The sequence below is a fragment of the Amblyomma americanum genome, chromosome 4 (assembly GCF_052857255.1).
Source record: "Amblyomma americanum isolate KBUSLIRL-KWMA chromosome 4, ASM5285725v1, whole genome shotgun sequence".
In the NCBI taxonomy this organism is placed as follows: domain Eukaryota; kingdom Metazoa; phylum Arthropoda; class Arachnida; order Ixodida; family Ixodidae; genus Amblyomma; species Amblyomma americanum.
In genome coordinates, this window is record NC_135500.1 from 109,139,855 (window position 1) to 109,160,418 (window position 20,564).

At 48.4% G+C, this 20,564-nt stretch overlaps 1 protein-coding gene across 1 annotated transcript; it reads right to left on the reverse strand.

Annotated features, from left to right (window-relative positions):
* Window positions 1-212: 212 nt before the first annotated feature.
* Window positions 213-2,555, reverse strand: LOC144129743 (uncharacterized). Its single transcript, XM_077663828.1, has 3 exons — window positions 2,392-2,555; window positions 754-1,863; window positions 213-411 (listed from the first exon to the last, which is right to left on the reverse strand). Exons 1-3 carry the CDS (start codon window positions 2,469-2,471, stop codon window positions 213-215), a joined length of 1,389 nt encoding a protein of 462 aa, XP_077519954.1. The 5' UTR covers window positions 2,472-2,555.
* Between the last annotated feature and the right edge of the window lie 18,009 nt (window positions 2,556-20,564).

A 20,564-nucleotide genomic window follows, 5' to 3' on the forward strand; every position in this document is an offset into this window, starting at 1 on the left:
GTGAAGCAGTGCAAAGCCGTAGTGGCCATCGCCTTGCTTTCAACCCCGGGGCTTTCGAAGACCACCCCCAGCCACCGTGGTGACTCATCCACAAACAGCAGCACCACAAACAGCAGCGGCAGCATGCAGAGCAGCACGATGAGGCAGAGTACCCGCCAGTCCAGCACCATTCCGGCCATCAACCGCGGCGTCAGGGCTGCCGTGCCTACGACCTAGTGTGCGGCGCACACACTGCGCTGTCGCTGCCGGTAAGCGTAGCCCTCGAACATGGCCAGCACCACGACGAGGGCCAGGGCGCTGAGCGAGCCCGTGAGTAGCATGCGCGCAATTACGAAGGTGGTGAAGGTCGATGTGAACACAGTCCCGATGGCCGCCAAAAGAGCCAGAAGGAGGCTGACGACCATCACGGGCCTGCGTTGCCCGCCATGTATTTATGTACAAGTATGCCTTCAGGGCGAATGAAAAATCACAACCACCACAAATTTATGATCAAAGCATTTTAGGGTGACACAATTATAACTGGACGTCCTGCTAATCAATGTTGGCGTTATTAGGTTCCAGCACAACGCAACAAAAACGGATTGCAGTGCACATGAGGGCATTTGACGAAGCACATCCCAAAATAATGAGTAAAAATTACAGGCGATGGCTTTCTCTACCATAAATGCAGCAAAAAGGTGTAGACACATATAAATCTCCTAGGGCATCAAGTAGTTCTCATCACATATTGAGGGTTGCATCTATGACTCTTACCAGCGACCCAGCCGGTCGGCCATCTGTCCTACGATTGGCATCGCCACCAGCCCTCCGATGTTATTGTATATGACTGCGAGAAATAAAAGCCCGCGGCGCTCGCACACCAGGTTCCACTCGCTGGTCAGTGTCTTCACTTCTGACGAAAGGTCGTACTCCCAGCTGCTGCACGGCACCTCTTGCCGCGGGGTCGTCACCGCCGTTGCCGCAGATATTGGACGGCCGGCAGAGCCGACGCCATTGCTGTCTGTTGTCGTCACAGAACCCACGCTGTAGACGGTGCACTTGCTGTAGCGGCCGTCGTTGCCAAGCGGGATGAATGTCCTCTTCCACTGCGCCTCGCTCACGTTCCCCACTTCCTTGGACTTGCGGCACCAGTGGCCCACCGACGGTGCAAGCAGCGGCATCGCCATCCAGTGGAATGTGAGCATGGCCAGAGAGAGCAAGGCACAAGCCAGCAGCCCTATCCTGTACAAGGCACGGGGTACGATGTTCGTTTCGGCTGTCGATGGTTCATGGGTAATAGCGATGCTGATAGCTCTAAGCCGTGTAGAGCGTGACTTCATAATTGCGGTGCCAGTGGCAAGGGCGCCCGGTATAGCCAGTACTGCTGGGTCGGGTGAAGGCGTTGACGAGGGGTAGGCACCGAAGGTAACGTTGGTCAAGGCACCGCGACTTGGGCTCCGCTTTTGTGTGGGACTCGAGTAGACGTGCTCGCCGGAGCTTCTGTCTCCTGCTGAGGACACCGTCATGGCTTCGGACACCAGTGGCGTAGGCGTGGCAGTCTCGACTGCCTCCGCAGTGCTCGTCTCCGGTGCAATGCAGACACAGCCGCCCCTTTCGTTATCATGGACCGAGCGCACTTCTGGGCTTTTCGGGCTCTGAGGGGTGGATGCTGACGTGCTGTCGAGGGTAGGAGGGAGCGGCATGACGCTGGACCAGGAGACAGCGGGGGCTTTCTTAGAGGGACTTTCTTCAGGTCCTCTCGACTGTGTTGGGTCACGTGCAAGTGTAGCGGAATCAGTGACGATCGAGCACGCCAAGTTTTCCGAGCCCGAAGAGGTACGCCGGCGCCGCTTTTTTACCTTTGGAGACTTCTCCCTCTTCTTTCTGAGTGTAAAAAGCAATAATGACATTTTTCAAGAATCGTGACAGTAAAGACGGACTTGAAGCTGAACTTTAAGTTAAAAGTACACTAAATATCGGAAGAAGGATACAGAATCATGTTTCTTCACAATGTGTCACACAGCTGTAGGAATAGACTTGGCCATTAGGGCAAGGCGCCGCAGCGCCTCTAAACTGCATATGTGTGCAGGGAAAACAACGTGCTCATTTCGAGTTAGTACATAGCGTGTAGGGTCTTCGTCGGATATGTAACTGCACAGAACAACAACTTCAGAATGTCAATACTTTCTTGAAGCAAGCGTTTCTAGCGGTGTGGTGAAAGTAGCGGTTTGAAAGTGAGACTGATGGTCGACTTCAAACATAAAGGCCACAGTAAACTTCGTAAAATGTAGGCAAGAAATACGCTCATAACTATGAAAATATAGGGCAATTACAAGGGGATGGAATTGACTGAGGCCAATAAGAGGAATCGAATTAAGCCATCATTACAAGAAAATCGGGTGGCAGACTCACCTTCGGTAGCGCCTCCCAGGCTGACCTCGGACCGTAGGTTGCTCAGCACCTGCGACAGAATCCCGCGCTCTGGTCGCCATAGTCGGGCTCTTCGCGTCAGAATGCGCGGACGGCACAGTCTCTGTGTGGTTGCGGGTTAAACTAGCTGAGCACAGGTGAGTACGCCTGGCTTCAATCGCAGAGATTCTTCTTCTTTCACCTCGTGCTGAACGTGCGTCAGCGCTCACGAGGCTCTGCAAGGAAGATAGACCCATTTTCCTCGTCTTCTGAACCTCCGCTGTTCTACATCATCTATCGAAGAGTACTAGCCGTAGCGGGTAAAAAACCCATGTTTTGCCGCACAAAGGACAGTCAGCACTTTCTTCTGGTTGTCATGTCAGAAAAAAAAGTTTTTTTTTGTTGGTCTGCAAATGCCCCTTTGTTATTTCAGCACTATCCAATATACTTGTGCCAATTACATGGCCTAATTGCCCCGACAAATATTCGAAGAGACGGGTGCACTTCACACTGATCTAATGATTTCTGTTCACACCTCAGGTTTTCAAATCTTCACGCTGGCATTCAGCACGCTAGTCACTCTGGTGAAACGTTCCAATCGCTGACATTCCAATCAGCAGAGCTGGACACAAGTTCCTTGTCAAAATGCGTAGGAGGTGTGTGAGAGCGAAAATTTTTCAGCACTCAGTGACTGTCTGTGGTAACAGCGGACTCCGAAACTATCATCTAAGCTCTCTTGATGCTCGCCACGGGAATCATAGGCTCTGAAGGAAACTGACAGATAGATGAAAAATGCGCGTTGTGTCTTTAAAAAAATGGTTGCTAGCGTAAAATGTGGACAACATCGGAGCTGGGTAGTTAACGACGTGTTTGCCCTGGACCACACTTCGCAACGAACGTGAATGAACCGTCGCAAGAATTTTTTGGACGCAAAATCATCGCAGGCGCGTGTGCGTGTGTGTAATCGTAGATGCTACAGAAAATTCCAGCGATGGCAAGAAACATTGGGTGACGTCATCAAGAGCCCTATGGCGCACACAGCAAGCCGACGACTGCCACTTCAGACACTCCGTTATATGTCGTTCGTCTATATCCACTCGCCATTGACCGACCTCCATGTGCTGCCAGTTTTCCCGACATTCGTACCAAAATTGTGAAGAAACCTTTTGTCGTACAGCATTCCGGGTGCTGTCATTAAATTTCTCGTTCTATGTAGCTTACATGTGCTAGTAAGTTGGAGGCTAGCTTGCGACAGGGACTCGAACTGATGACATATCCGCCTGCAATCGTATGCCTTCCTTGACTTTCGTATCTGTGATGCAACCGTTCGTCGCACAGCGTTGCGGGTGGCGTCATAAACACGCGTGTACGTGTCGGCGTCCCAAATAACCAAGCGTCTACGTCTTGCGTCCACGACGTGCAAGCTCGGCCAGCCTCAGAGCCGGGCAGCGAGATAGTCCGTACGTTCGCCACCGTGTGAAGGACCTCACCCATCAAGCTGCCGAGTATGCTGCCCAGCTCGCTGACAATAACTGTGTAGATAGATGTAGCAGCGCATCAAGACAGATGTCGAGCCGCAAAACTTGGCGGCTCTTTAGGAGGCTCATAGACCATACACAAATACTCTCGGAAACCTAGAAATACCGCGCTCGCACGATACACAACTTTCAAGGAAACACAGAGCAGCTAGCGGACGTTCTACGCTCACAATACCTCAGTCAGGTTCAAGATCCGTGCTGGCAGGATTATTCGTATGCAGGGAGCGATGATCTGGAACTGGATCAGCTTTTCCAGCTTCACAACCTTCGCGCGACTCTTGCCAAAATGCGCGGGTGGACGGCGCCCGGGAGGGATAAGATCACAGTCATACTGTTGGCAAACCTTCCAGATCAGGCGTAAGAAACCCTACTTGAATATAGCAACGCCATTTGGACCGGGGAAACTTCGTTGCCACCCGATTGGGAGACATAATTGGTAACCTTTATCCCGACGGCGGGGAGACCAGTAAACACAGACAACCTCCGGCCCATCTCCCTCACTTTATGCGTATAGAAACTGATGGAAACGATGGTTCGTGACCGCCTCTCCAAATATCTCAAGAGCAAGGACACATCCACCGACACCACGTTCGGCTTCCGACCTCATAAGTCCGAAAAAGACATCTTTTAACAGCTTCATCGCGAGGTTTTCGAACACATGGAACACCCACACAATGACAAGATAGTCCTAGCACTCGATCTCAAGGGTGTGTTTGACAATGTTATACACGGCATCATACTAAAGCATCATAGAGAGCCCACCTGCAGCTCTCTTACATTCAACTACATCAACTATTTCTTAACACCTTCTCTTTAACATTGCCATGATGCACATCCCGGCACAGCTGGCTGGTATCGGCGGGTGTCGGCGGCATGCGCTGTACGCCGACGACATCACCATCTGGGCCATTACGTGAAACATAGGAGAGATAGAGGAATGCCTGCAAGCAGTGGCGAGCATAGTAGACCAATATGATACGTACTGCGGCCTCCAGTTAGCTCAGTCCAAGTATGAATTTGTACATATTTGACATTCTCTGAAATGCAAATTCTCCGTTCAGCTTTCTGTCGCCAGCGGCCCCATCCGTGAAACGCAGGAGGTTCAAATACTCGTTCTCTTCATTAATTAGCATCGCTAGGCAGACACAACCCTTACCAAACTCCGCAAAGTCGGCGACCAGGTGGGCCGAATGGTTCGCCGCGTTTCCAACAAGCGAGGCGGGTTGCCAAGTAAGGATGCCCTGTCGCTCGCCCATGCCTTCATAACTAGTAGAGTACTGTGCTCGACTCCTTACATCCGCTTACGGAAAGATGGCGAAGGTTTCTTGGAGGATTTTCTTTATTTTCACTTCAGATATTACGAAAAGGTTGCAAAAACTGCTGGGGCAAAAAGCCAAAGCTAGTGTGGGCCCAATGTACACATTTGTTATTACAAAAACAGAAGATACCAACAAGAAACTCGGTTATAAAAGATCAGTGAACAAAGTAACAGCGAGCAACACTCAACAGCAGACATAAAAAGATTAGTAAACATAACCCTTAATCTTCGAAATGTAGAGGCGCTTAATAGAAAACAGGAAATTGTTAGCCATTTTGATTTCATGTGGTACGCTATTCCATACTTTTGTCAAAACGTACGCCTGGGAGAGTTGGTAAGTCATGCTAAACAGAACAGCGCCCAGTTTGACAGGGACAACGAGGGAGACACAACACGCACGAGCGCTGACTTGCAACTGATGTTTATTGCTTGGAATGAAAAATACATACACTTCCAAAAAAAAAGACAACAAAACAACCATTCATAGATTCACAGTCATTCATACATGCCGCACTGAACAAAGGCGATAGCTGTGATTATCATTCCCCCCCCCCCCCCTACACACTAAATATGCCAGTTCTTTGGAACAAATCGATAAAGAGGGGCTGCTGAGGCAGGTGTCTTTTGACTAGGCGATGTGCGCTGCTTCAATTATTTCACGTGTTAGTTGGTTACTGTGCTTGCCTAAAACTTGTGTGCGAGAGAAGTCTGGATGGCAAGTTTTGCTGTCACAGTCTCTACAGTGGATGCCGAGATGCCCTTTTACAGTATTATGCACATTGTTGTTGGGCTCCTTCAAGCGTTCATTGAGGCACCTCCCTGTCGGACCCACATAAAGCTGGCCTCATGACAAGGGAATGGCGTAAACTACACCTTCTTCACAGGAGACGAATGGATTTTCATGTTTGATGTCGCACTCTCTAGGAACGAAATCGGTATTAACCATCTTGCACATCTTCTGCTCTTTTTTAGTCTGTGGGGCAAATGATGAATGTAAGGCACAACAGTGTTTTTTTTGCTTTCGCGTCAATGAATCTGCCTGTTCCCTTTTCTGTTTTTGCTCAAACTACTGAGAACAGATTCTGACACTGACACTAGCAGCTGGTTAGGATAATCAGCCTTTACGAGCCGATCAGTTTAGTGAAAGAACCTATCTTGCATGGAGTGCATGCAATGTTTGTTCAGCGCGTTGTGAGAGCATGATTTCGCCACGGCACGTTTAACCAGCTTAGACTGAGATGACGCAAAAGGAAGCAGTGGCTTACTGCTTCGTGGCTCAAGACCAGCATGTGTGATGGTGCATTAATCTGTGTTTGATATCTAAATATCGGATGACATTGTTTTCTGGCACTTCAGTAGTTAGTGTGAGGGGAAGAAGGCACTTAACAAAGGTAGCTTTGAAACGTGTAAAGACTGCGTCAAATTTTTCCACACTTGTGTCTATAAGAACAAAAAGTCATCAACATAGCGGAAACACTGTAAAAACTTTGACCCTTTCAATATCTCTTTAAGCCTTCTACCCTTTTGTGCTAACAACAAGTCACTAAGCACGGTAGTTATGCATGACCCGATGCAAACCCCTAGTTTTTGCAGGTAAAACTGCCCGCTCATTGTCGTCTTCTGCGTAGCACAAATCCTTGCTTTCGAAATGATGGAGATGTAAACAATCTCTGCAGATTTTTCTTGTCAGCTGTAGGCTGGACATCGCCAGGCGTTTCGAATTATTGCTTAGCATAAAATAGTTTCCAACCGTGTGCTATGTTTTTCTGACTATTGAAAGGATCTTCATGTCAATATTAACGAAATCGTTTGGCGGCTTTCTTCATCTCCTGTGTATTTGTTCGATGAACTTTGTTAATCCTACGTTATCTGCAATGCTGAGCCAGCTTTATTTGATCCTTTTCTCTATCGAGCACGACAGCTTCTATGTCTGAGCTTCACATTCACATTCTCACAGCTAACCAGCTACTAGAATTCAGACCTGCCTCAGACAGAAAGAGTAATTTAACTTTACCTAAACCATAGGTTATACATAACACTTCGTGATTGCAAGGCATACGTGACCGCTTGTTACTTAACCTGGAGAAATGGCGTTTACTTTCGTTTCTTTAAAAGAATCTGCTTGGGTCGGTGAAGTGGCTGGCGATACGCACAACTCTGTTTATGTGGTGTGTCTCGAAAATCCCACTTAGACTTGACGCTGTACAAAATGTGTTGTCTCGGTGGACCTCACCTGTCACCTGATGTGTAAGGTGGCATGCGACGTGCCGCCACACGGCTATGTGTCATGCCTGCGCGCAGTCACGCCTGACTGAATTTGTCGACACTCATTGAATGCTAGGATTCCCGGAAATATCTCTAGCTATGTAAGAAGTACCTTTGCAAATAAATTTTACCTTTAAAGTTGATGTTTCGAAAACATGTAGTTTCGTCCCTCTGAGGCTATGACAACTGACAGCACATTGAGCCGCTGTCAGTGGATAGATAACAGGCCAGAGAAAGTGAATTCCGGAAGTGATAGATATTGGAGTTGGGAGGTGAGCCAGAAAGAAATAGGGCATAGTAGTTGCGCGGTTTGCTTTTTCACTTTTGTCGCAGGCGTGGAGTTTGTCGATTACAGATAGGGGTCGTAGGGGAGCGTCAAGGGAATGGTTCTGTCCGCGTTGCGACCGCAATTTTGTTCTCTTTGTTTCAGAGGCATGCTTTTGAGTGTTGTCGTGCTGTTCAGGTAGCACCATTTGACGCCGCTCCGCCAGTAAGAAATTATTTCAGCACCTAACAATGCTTTCTCAACATTCAGTCCATAATGGTAGCTCAGCATTCCGTGAGCTTTGTGATGTAGGCATTATTTGAATGGGACGGTCTAAATTTTACACTGAACCGAGTAATTTTATTCAACGAGTTGTTTTCACAGCACTGCCATACAAATTAAAGTTTATTGCTCCCATTACTCAAACCATCCCGGAGCCGCCGCGGTTGCTGAGTAGTTGTGGTGGTCGGCAGCTGGCCCGCAAAACGAGGCTTCGATCCCGGATGCGTTGATCGCATTTCGATAGACACGAAATTCTAGAGGCCTGTGTACTGTGCAATGTCAGTGCACGTGAAAGAATCCCAGATACTCCAAAATATTCGGAGCTCTCCACTACCACGTCCCTCATAGCCTGAGTTGATTTGGAACGTTAAACCCCGTAAAACCAAGCGAGTGTATCCCCCCACCACAATAACGAGTGAAGTAAAGTTATGGTCTGATACATATTTTCTTTCGTGGTTCTGTTGTGGGAAAACTTTTTTAAGACTGTCGATATTTTGTTCAATGAAGAAGCCGATACATGGAAGTGAGGAGTTCCCTGCGCTCGAGTCGGAAGCTCGGGACGTGGTAGCAAGCGACGTCGCTGCACGACCTGATCCGAGCAAGTCGGCAACGGCCTCCGAGGGTGAGCTGGCCGTTCGATCTGCTTCTGCAAAAAGGGTCCATGTTCCTCAGCGACCAGATCACAGCAAGAGTCGACAACATGGAGGACATCCCCTTGCCTTAAAAGAGATGCAGACACCAGCTACCATGGCCAATAGTGGGCCCCAGTCCACCTCTTTTGTCGAAGTGGTGCGCCAGTGCGTGCAGCAAAATAAGGAGCTCAAAAGCCGGAATCTCTCCGACCTTCTACGCGTTTTGTTTGATGTCCTGCGTTCATATAGCCAAGCGATGCAGCCTGGCACTTTGAACAACTTTATACAGCTGGTGCTTTCCTTTGAGACCTTGATCACCGCCTTCGCAGAGAACTTCAACTCCTAGATGGCTAGTTTTCTTCAACCTGTTGCAACTAAAAACCCTAGAAAAGTGCCGTTTATCATGCAATGAAACTGCGCTGGGATTATAAGTCGATTAGCAGAACTAAAATTGTTCTTGAAAGAGACCTGTGTTCCAGTACTGGCCCTCTAGGAGGCTGGCTTGCCAAGCGGGAGGTCTTTGCCGGGATACGTCGCCCACAAGAATTGCAGCATAAAGTCTTTTCCCGCAGGAAGTGCCGCCCTTTACATACGAAGGGATATTCCTCATGTGGCTTTGAACGTCACCGATCTTTGCACCGACAGTATTGAGGTAGTGGCTGTGAGGATTCGGCTCGCCTTCCGAACTCTGTCCATTACATCAGTATACGTGTCCCCGCGGAAGAAAGTCGATTTGGCTTTGTTCCTCCAGCAACTTTGTGACCGCTGCCCAGCACCCAGAATCATCTGCGGTGACATCAACTCCCACCACCCTGCCTGGGGTGAAAGGAACACAGATCCTCGCGGACTCCAACTTGTAGAAGTCATCGACAGTTTGGACCTGTGCGTGGCCAATGACGGAAGTCCCACTTTCTTTCGGCCTCCAACCTCACCCACATCTATAACCCTAACCCTGACGTCCGTGTGCAGTGGTCAACTAGAGCTGACCTAATGGGAAGTGATCACTACCCGATATTTGTGTTTACTGCCGAATTCCATCTGTGTAGTCTTAAAATTTGCCATGTTGTTAATTGGAACAAATACAGGGAGCACTTAGCCTGTGTTTCTGGTGATGTGACAGACAAAATAATTTATGCTAAGATGGCTGCTACCACGGCGCTCAAGCTACCTGATCATTTTCCGACTCCGGATTTAAACCTCAGGAACCTCTGCGCAGCGCGCAGAAGGGCGGAGCGACAACTGTTGCGGAAGAAGGACGACAGAGCCTTGAAGACAACTTTCAAAAGGCTCAACTCTGCCATTAGACGTCATGCGAACAAGCTCTGTAGGTCCCAGTGGGCATCCTTTTGCGCTAGTTTGACTGTTTTCTCACCGATAACGAGAATTTGGCGTGTCGTTGGCAGTCTTACTGGTGGCTCTCGTCCGAGTAAACCTTTCGAGGCACTTGCATTGCGCACGCAGAAACATCTCGTGTGCTTGGAAGAGGAATTTGTGGATGCATTTGTAAATTCCAGACCAGGCATTCATCCCTGCGCTCTGCCTGCTACGTCTCCGTCTGTAATAGACGCCCCGTTCACACTTCGAGAACTACAGACAGCGCTCCGCAGTCTGCGGCGTCGCTGTGCGCCAGGTCCTGACGGCATTACCAATCAAATGTTACAGAACCTGCCTCTGGAACTCCGGAAGATGCTCCTAACCTATCTCAATCGAGTGTGGGAGTCTGGTGACGTTCTCCCTTCATGGAAGGTGGCTTGTGTAGTCCCACTGCTGAAGGCCAGCAAAGAGATGACAGACGCGGCCTCGTATCGTCCTGTATCGCAGACGTCGTGTGTGGCTAAGCTCATGGAGAAGATGGCAAGTAGGCGTTTGTCTTGGTGGCTTGACGATAGAAGGGCACTACCAACATGCATGACTGGATTCCGCACAGGTTTAAGCGCGCAAGATAGCGTCCTGGACTTGATAAGCCACATTGAACATCAGAGTGCTTTTGGACTTTCAACACTAGCTATTTTTCTAGACGCATCAAAGGCTTATGATAGCGTCCTCCAGAGCTCAATACTGAATAGTCTGCAGGTCATAGGCGTACAGGGCTATTTTCTGCGATTCATTCACTCATTTCTCAGTGATCGTAACTTTTGAGTGCGGTTAGGCACTACAATGAGCTCCGAAATGGCGGTATCACGAGGGGTACCTCAGGGTAGTGTCCCGTCCTGTCCCCAACGGTCTTTAATGTTGTCATGGCTGGTCTTCCCGCAAAAGGGCAAAAACATTGTAGGCATGTCCATATGTCGATATATGCAGCCGAAATTTGTCTTTGGTTAACCGGATATCAACACAAACGCTTAGCTCTATTAGCGCGACAGGCCGTGCTTTCTGTTAAAAGTTACCTTCAAGGTGTTGGGTTGACTCTCTCGGTGGAAAAATCTGGCTTCGTCCTGTTTCCAGGTAGGGGACGACGGTATGCGCGGCTGAGCATAGACCTTGATCAGTCTTGCCTTCGTCATGTTAACCACATACGTTTTGGGCGTCACTATTGACTCACGTCTACAGTGGCGACGAGCTGTGGACTCGATTGTTGCTTCACTATCTTCGCGTCTCAATGTGATTCGTAGAGTTGCTAGTGAGCAATGGGGAAGCCATCCTGCTTCAATGATCGGCTTCACGATGCCCTGGTGACAAGTCGTATAATGTACCAGCTCCCTTTAATTTCCCCCTCGGTATCGCAGCTCGAACGCCTTGAGGTTTGGCACAGAATGGGACTAAGGAGGGATCTCGGCGTTCCGCAGGCTGCTCCAAACAATGCAGTACTGTATGAGTCTCAATCGAAACCTCTTCGGCTAGCCGCTTCACAAAGACTTTTGCTGCAAATTGGCCGCCTCAGAGAGACTGTTGCCGGGAGAGCGCTTCTACACGCGCCTTCGAAAGAGATCTGAGTCCCGGGTGTACTTGGCTTTAAATACTCTTCGTTCTCTGGGTCTCGACCTTCGAAATCGACCTAAGACGTTGAAGCCACCTTGGTCCTATCCAAGCCTCGATTGTTCCTTGAAAATTCCCCACGTTCGCGCTAAGAGGAATTCACCTTTAGCGGCAATGCGTTCGCTCTTACTGGAACATCTTGAGACCGAATATGGCAGTCATCTTCAAATTTTTACAGACGGCTCTGTGGACAAGGTCAGAGGATCTAGTGCAGCTGCTTTTCATATTCCGTCTTTGAAGTATGATTGGTCTGTTCGTCGTGTCCTCCACAATGTCCGAAAGCGTTGCCATTGAGGCAGCTCTGAAGAACCTACGGTGTTGTACGCCTCAACCTACTGTCATAATTACGGATTCAAAATCTGCCCTTCAAAGGTTAGAGTACGGGTTCCCCACTGATGCCTTGAGTCTTAGATCCCTACGTTTGGTGCAGAATCTACATAGCAAAGGCTTCTCTATACGTTTTCAATGGGTGCCCTCGCACATAGGTGTCTTAGGCAACGAGATTGCAGACAACCTCGCCCATACAGCTCTCTCCGGGATTCCAGTACATGGAGTCCCTCATGAAGTCAAGCAAATGTTCAGAGATGTGGTGTTGTGCCACTTCAGTTCTTTGTGGAGCTCTCCTCATCAGCCATGTGTGACCAAGGGTCTCAAAAGGTACCAAGCCACTTTGCTGCACCGCGTTCGCACGGATTCTGCTCGTACGCCGGCGTGGATATATAAGCCTGGCCTAGCGTTGTCACCATTGTGTTCAACGTGTGGTGTGTGTGGTGACATAGAACATTACCTCTTGTGCTGTACTTTGTACAACGCGGAAAGGGCTGTGTTACTCGGATCCCTCAAGAAGGCAGGAGTTCCTCACAGTTCTCTTCAGGACATTGTTTTCCCGCGCAGGAGCCAGTCGAGTAGAAGGGATGCTTCTCGCCTTCTACTTTACCTGCAGGACACGGATTTGGTCTCCACATGGTGACCTCAGGAGTGTCTATTTGGGTTTTTGCGGACAGTGTTTCTGTGATTTCTATTTAAGTGTCGCTACGGTGGAGATATTGCCGGCAGTAACTGCAAGGCTAATCCCACCGGTAGTTTACAACCACTCAACTCAACACAGACACCAGCGCATGTGTTTAAGTTCTTTTCTGTCCCGTCTGTTAGCGCATTTCAGCCGTTATCATCAACATCTATTTTTTGTTTGCCTATATTCAAAATGGTTCGAAATATTCAGTTCGCAAGCAAAAATTTGATACTCGCGCATCCTAAGGTTCTTGCTCAAGAAGAACAAAAGTCTCTCGCTTTTTTTGCAAGCCTCCTGTCTTAGTTTGCCCAACAGCCATTTTTATTAAAGCCAATTCAGTCCTTGCCTAGCCTCTCAGGCGCCAATACACCCAGTGAATGCTGGCCGAGACCATGTGGATCGAGTACTGAGCAGACCAGAACGGCGTCAGAGGCATGTTTGGCAGTCCATGTTCTTGGTGCTGGCTGGCTCCCCTCTCGTGCAGATGGAGGCGGAGGAAAAAACTTCATTGTACTCTGGTGCTTCTTTCTGCGGACAGAAAGAATTTCGAGCCGTGAAGAAAATAGGTTGGGGGCACTGAAAGAACAACTTAAACCCAGAAGAAAAGTTATGGGAACCTGGATGAGCTTCAAGCCATGAAGTCATCGAGAGCGCCGTTGTGCTCCTATTGTCGTAAACCAGACCCCACTTCCAACACGGACGCGAGCGCCCGTTAGATGGCGCCGATGTCTAGCACGGACAGGGATGGGCGTCTTTCGAGAGCAGAGAGGCTAGCAGTAAGATAGCATTTGAGGAACGATTGAGAAAAATGGGGGAAAAGCAGTGGGCTAGGAAAGTTTTCAGATACCTGTGTATAAAGAATGTTGACGCGAAATGGAGAAAGCGACATAGAAAATTGACAAGCAAATGCCTGGACAGCAGTAAGGGGGAAATCAACAATTATCGGTTAAGAAAAAGTTTAAATAAACCGAGAGAGCTCTGTGGAAAACGGGGATGCTGACGAAATCGGCACTGGGAATATACCGGACCTTTAAACAGGAAATTGCAAAAGAAAATGTCTATGCTAATTGTAGGGGAAGCTCTTTGTTATTTGAGGCCAGGACTGGGGTTTTGCGGACTAAGACGTATAGAGTCAGATACCACGAGATAGACACGTTGTGCATTGCGTGCGGAGAGGAGGAGGAAACGGCTGAACACTTGATACTTTTCTGTAAAGGGCTTCACCCTACAGTGGAAATCAGCGGGGCTGATTTGTCCAAAGCATTGGGGTTTAAGGATAGTGAAGGGAAAGTAGATTTTAAGCGGGTAGAAGTAACCAAGCGAAGGTTATACGATTGGTGGCTGAAAGCAAGTCAGGAGTAAAATTTCACAAGACATGGCAAAGTGGCTTGAGCCACCGCCCGATTTAAAGGGTTCACCTGTATCCATCCATCCATCCATCCATCAATCCATCCATCCATCCATCCATCCATCCATCCATCCGTCCGTCCGTCCGTCCGTCCATCCGTACGTCCGTCCGTCCGTCCGTCCGTCCGTCCATCCATCCATCCATCCATCCATCCATCCATCCATCCATCCATCCATCCATCCATCCATCCATCCATCCATCCATCCATCCATCCATCCATCCGTCCGTCCGTCCGTCCGTCCGTCTGTCCATCCATTCATGCGTCCATCCATCCATCCATCCATCCATCCATCCATCCATCCATCCATCCATCCATCCATCCATCCATCCATCCGTCCGTCCATCCATCCATCCATCCATCCATCCATCCATCCATCCATCCATCCATCCATCCATCCATCCATCCATCCATCCTTCCATCCATCCATCCATCCGTCCGTCCATCCGTCCGTCCGTCCGTCCGTCCGTCCGTCCGTCCGTCCGTCCGTCCGTCCGTCCGTCCGTCCATCCATCCATCCATCCATCCATCCATCCATCCATCTGTCCGTCCGTCCGTCCGTCCGTCCGTCCGTCCGTCCATCCATCCATCCATCCATCCATCCATCCACAGATCGGCCATCGGCGCCTCGCCGTGGTTCGGCGGCGTCTCCTGCAGTGGGCATGCGTAGACCGGATCTGTCGTATGTTAAGAGCGCCGACTTTGGGCGCATGCACCGAAAAAACGGCCCTTGGGGCACAGTTGCAGAATGTCGACCATCCTCTACAGTTTGCCAACCGAAAACCATCTCTCCTCATGGTAACCCCTTCAGTCAGCAGAGCAGGAAGCGAAAACGCGGTTTGCAAACGTGGGTTGCTGGTTTAAAGCAACCTTCCTGTAAGTCGGCAATTCTACAATTTGTCCATTCACTTCTGAAAAAATGAATACTGTACGTCAGGAGTACCCTGTCGATAGATCTTTGTGTTTGGTTGCCTTAGGGTGCAGTGACGCGAGGCAGATGAGATCATGTGTCTTTGAAAAAGCGTTGTCCGCATTCTCAGTGCACGCGATCACGTTCCTCCGCTGAGAGGTAAAGGAGCACAGTGACATCACGACTATAGGAATAAAAGAATAGTGGCACCATGCGTACTCAAAGCAATATGAAAATAAATGGCAAGAAAAAATATCTGCCGTTCTGCAGTGGTAAGCGAGTCTCATAATAAACTGCACACCTCCAAACAAAAATCTTTAATTTCAACCCAACGTTTCAAAGCCGACTCGGCTCCTTTATCAGGGGTGACTGGGGACAGTAGCTAGCGTCTCTAAGTATGGAGGGGAGGAAGGGGTCAAAGGAACGAAAGCTGTGATGCGAAAGGCGTGGTGGAGGGGGAGGAAGGGGAGGGGGTTAAGGCTGTTAGTCACGTTGTCGCACTGTGGGGAGGCTGTGAATGGCGACTTTTTTTTTCGTTGAAGTCCCTGGGCATTCACTGGGAACAGGTTTTCTTTTGTGTGGTTTATGTTGTTCGGGGTGGTTTGGATGTGCCAGGATTCCAGAAGGAGCCTTTTGTGGTAATTTGTTTTGGGTTAATAGTATGCTGGTTTCTTAGAACTTGATTCTGTGGTCTGAGTTTTCGGAATGTTCGGCTACAGGATTGCAATCTCTTGCGAAGTTGCGGACGTCGTTTTTATGTTGCCGAATTCTTTCTTTGAGGTTTTTGGTTTCGTCGATGTAGCCTGCGTCGCAGTCGACGCAAGGAGTTTTGCAGACAATGCCTTGGGCTCCTTCTCTCCGCGGCCGGTCTTTATGAACAGGTAGGCAAAGCGCAACAGTGTTTGTGGGCTTGTGCGCAACCTGAAGACCCCCTTTTTTCGGGAATCAGGCGATGGTTTCACTGACACCTTCGACGTCAGGTAGAGTGACGTATTTTGGTGGTGGCGTTGATCTTTGTGCGTTGATTTCTTGACGCATGTGGTCGTGTTTTTGACGTCGAATGGTTTTTTGAATAAAGTTTTTTGGGTAGCCGTTCATAATGAGTTCTTTGAATATCGCGCTTTGTTCTTTTTTTTTCTGTCAAGTTCTGTGCTTGTTGTGCAGATGAGACTGAGATGTGCAGTTTATTATAACTTCAAACCCAACAAGACAGGCAAATATGTCAAAATGTTTAGTTTTTTTAACCGAGTCTCTTGATCTTTGTGTTTTCCTTAGCGGTGTTCTTTTGTTTTTGATATAGTGGCGTTGGAGACTCGATGCACCGTGTTCGACCCCTTTAGTCGCCAAGTGATCTGTGGTGAAATGGACAGTTTGCTCCATTCGAGTCATTTCTTGCCACACATAGCGAAAACACGTGCTTTTTGAAGCTGTCACCAATTACGTGGCCGCAGAAGGGTCTCGCCCATTCACAGTGGTCTGCTTTATTTTGTACTGCACACAGGTCATAACAACACAGTACACTCACGTTGAATGACAAGGAACGAAGTAAATGCTCTAAGGAAAAGCCTTTCAGCGTGCCGTCTTTTTCAGTGAGTGGCCACTCGATGATGCGGTTCCATCGAGCGGCCGCATTGATATCAACCGCTGCCTGCACACGCTAGTAGAACAACAGCGGGCTAACGGGGTCGCATTTTTTATTGTGGCAGTGAGGCTTCAATTTTGGATTTCGAAGTGGTCTGTTTGTATCTCTGAAATTTACATGACCTGAGATGTTTTACGGGCGCGAGTGAGCTTCGAACCCGGGACGGCGAGAACACATAAGTTTTGCTGGTTACACCATAAGACAAATGCAACATCGCCGAAACCGAAAATTCTGCGTCCTGAAATAGCAGTCTCTTGCACTGTGTTTTGGATACAATCGTCTTCATCAACTGTATCCGTGCGCAACGGAGCCGAACACCGAAACAGCACTGAAAACCGAAGTGCTAGCACTCCTAATTGCATTTGGCGAAACCACGCTAAATCATCCGAAATTTGCTTTTGTGCGACTCTTTACCTGTGCCATGCGCTGTGCTTTTAACAATGCTGGTGGAATTCCTTAGGTTGGTGGAAGGCATTAAAGAATGTAACTGATCTTCTGCAGAAACTCTGATGTCCTTTCTGGCAGATTTTTGCCAGCGTGTGGAGAGACCCTTTGACAGGACTGGCACATTAGCGGTTGTGTATTTTTTTTATGACAGCCTGGAGTTAAAAGTGCATCCATGACTGTTCCGGGCCGTTTTCACAGAGGCGCCGACTACGTCATGCTTCACACCGTAGAGGCAGAAACACAACACATTCAATAAGCAACCACGGACTGCGCTCCACGATTCGAGGAAAAATAAAACGAGGAAAAAAGAAAGGCAGGCAAAGACACAGCAGGAGACCCCTCCCCATTGTCCTTTTCTTCCTCCTCCTTACCATCTGCAACCGGGTGCCCGTGTACCTCTTGAAAAAGAATTTCGCCCTACCTAAGCACCTGCTCACATTCTTGACCCTTCGCGTTACCGCCTCTCCCACTTCACCGTTTGATGCTGCGAGCCGTGCGTCTTGTTCTCGTAGCCTTTGTGGAAAGAACACTGCCAAAAATTTTGGCCTAAGGGTAGAGGAAAATTGAAGGAAGTTTTGGTTAAGACGATTCCCATTTCTTGGTTATTTATTTTAAAAACAAGCGACAACAGCAATGGCATATCGCTTTAAGCATGCGGCTCGATAGACGGTGTGTGATTCGTTCCCCAGTGCCGCCGTTTAGCCACTGGTTTCCAATGGGCACAAGTTCTCTAGAAGCCTGGCGCTTGGTTTCTTTGAGCTGAAGCGCTCGAAAAATGGTCTTTCACCTAACCTTGTGTTGAAGAAAACACTTCATCCCATTGCGCTTGGTGCGAGGTTGCCATTGCACTATTAAAACTCAGCATCAGCAAAAGAAAACATTTCCAAGAAATGGATACCCAAGATTCTTCACTCGATTTATTCTCCAAAACCGAAAAGGATGCAACGAAAACAACTGTATATGCTTATATGCTAAGGACACGCCGGTGGCAAAATCGCGTATGCAGCTCGTACGTAGAAGGTATCAGCGAAACCTTGGCCGGTATTCTCTGAATGGAAGGGATGCAAACTACACACAAGCCGGCCACCATTATCGGACGCCTCCTTTGCCCCTTGAAAGATAGTCATCCTAAAGATAATGCCTAAGGCGTGGTCATGATGCAATATATACCTTTCTTCGAGTGCTTGGTGTCCTAGGCTGTGGAAACAAGTTATGGCACTTTTAAAAGTCGCCGGATAGTGTTAATCGTTCCCTGGAAACGGCTCCCTCTTCTTACTCCCGTAGTTTGTGTGCTTATAAACCCCCTGCAACTCCCCGGAGCCACACCTTGAAGAAGTAGTAGTTTACTAATCGCTTCAGAGGCAACAACCACTGACGAAAATACAAAAAGAAAACTAAAAATGTTGCCGGCCCGGAGATTGCTATCTAATCTCTCAAGCACCGGAACTGCAACCGGCGGAAATAAAGGCAAATAGAGAGGATAGCGAGAAGTACATAGAAGAGTGACAGAAAAATAATAATCAAAAACGAGGTAGGTTTGCACGCCATATGCAAAAAAAAAAAAACTACTATGTTCGCGCCACTCTTGCGACAGTGATTTTAAGTACTGTTGTACATATTCGCAACACGGTAAATTCAGTGCATATTCAGGGACGCGAGCACGTAGCGTCCTGTCGCTAATCGCTCGTGCGAGCGGCACATTGCACAAGCGGGCTGGATGGAGCGCCCAGCCGCCGCGCTGGAGGTAACTACTAAGCTTTGACACGTCGTGTTATCGGACAATAACTTCTGTTCATTTCTCCGCAAATTTAAATCATAATGTTTAACGGGGGTTTGATTCTTGGTTGTTGCTCTGGGTAACGGCGTATTTACTAGCTTGCCGTTCTGATGGCCCATTCTTCAGAAAAGTTCCCAGCATGCCATTCTATGAAGTCTTCGTTAGCGGTTCATAGTTTACGTACATGGTTGACATAATTGCCGAAAAAAACATCGATTACAGCAATGGTAAAGCCCTTATTGACGGCGAACGATCGAGTCGGAGAGGCACTGTACCAACCTTGAAAAAAATGTTGTGAACTTCCACACACAAATTTTTACATTGGACAAATCACCTACTGCCATATAACGTAACATCAAGTTTGCTGACTCTTACAGTGCAGCACTCAGTCACTTAAACGCGTCCGTGCAGCACTTTCACCACATCGACAAAATTCTCGAAGAGCTGTCTGCCATTGATACTAATAACTGCAGTGTTAAAATGTAGTCATTAATACACGATTTAAAATTTTCAGTGCACATTGCAAAAAACCATACACAAGTATCGGTGAGTGAGCTCTAAGTATGAGCGTCCGGGAATTTCGCATTTAACTTCTTGAACGAAATTACCTGAAGGTTTCATTGCTTTGCACTGCTAATGCGCACGCAATTGCACTATCACTTATGCACGTGTCGTGGGGTCAATGTATGCGCTTAAAAAAATGTACCTGTCAAGCAAAAGAGTCTACTTATAATTTCATCTATATACCTCATAGTAGGCACGCGCTTTCTTGTAGCAGCTCACGGTAGTAGCCTCACTCCGATGGGGGAGCTTTTAATAAAAGCGCGCATTCGTACGGCGCGGCTCAACCTCCCAGAGAAACCTACCAAAACAGGGACACTGTAGCACGGACATGAGCCTTGCCAAAACACCGAGAGAGGGCGGCACGCGTTTCTTGCTGGTGCGGGGGATTCAAAATCAACAGAAAAACAGCGCAAAAAAATCGTTTGCTCCACTCAAATGTAAAATACTTTATATTTCTTTAAATGTAGGGCATTACGGTACCTGAAGCTACGAGAGCTTGTCGATGTATATTAAATTAGGGCTTTGGGGAGCGATAAAGTGAAGTCAAGTGGGGTATATTTCGGGACCTCGCCATAGGCTCCATGCTATCGTAGCTCATTGCGCATGGTAAGTGCAATATGTAAGCTACATTGATGAAAGTTTATTAAAAGAAACTTTAAGAAGCATTCAACATATAGCCGAGAGAGCTAATCTCTAACTTTTATGCGCGACTAGGTATTAATTTTTATTTTTCGTCGCCATTGAGTTACGCGCCGTCGCGCCGCCGGCTGTCGCGAGATGGCGCGGCCAGTTTTTCAAGGCGCATGGGCCAGAATCCTGGGGATGTTGGGCATGCAGGCAAACACGCTTCTCTCCCCCAACACCCCTTACACCACCCGAGAGGTCTGGAGGTGGCCCTGCTCGGCTGCCAGGAACTATCGGCCCAACAGGCCCTGGTTTGGTGGACCTGCGGAGCTGTCAGGACCAACAGGATCCAGGAATGAGGGACTACACCTTGTATTGTAACGGGCGAGACCCACTAGGGACCTTTTCTAGAGCACCTTTCTCTAAATATAGCCAAATAAATGCTTTTCGCCACCACCACCACCACCACTGAACTTTCGTGGTCTGGTCCGCAACCAATATGCAAACACATAAATTCG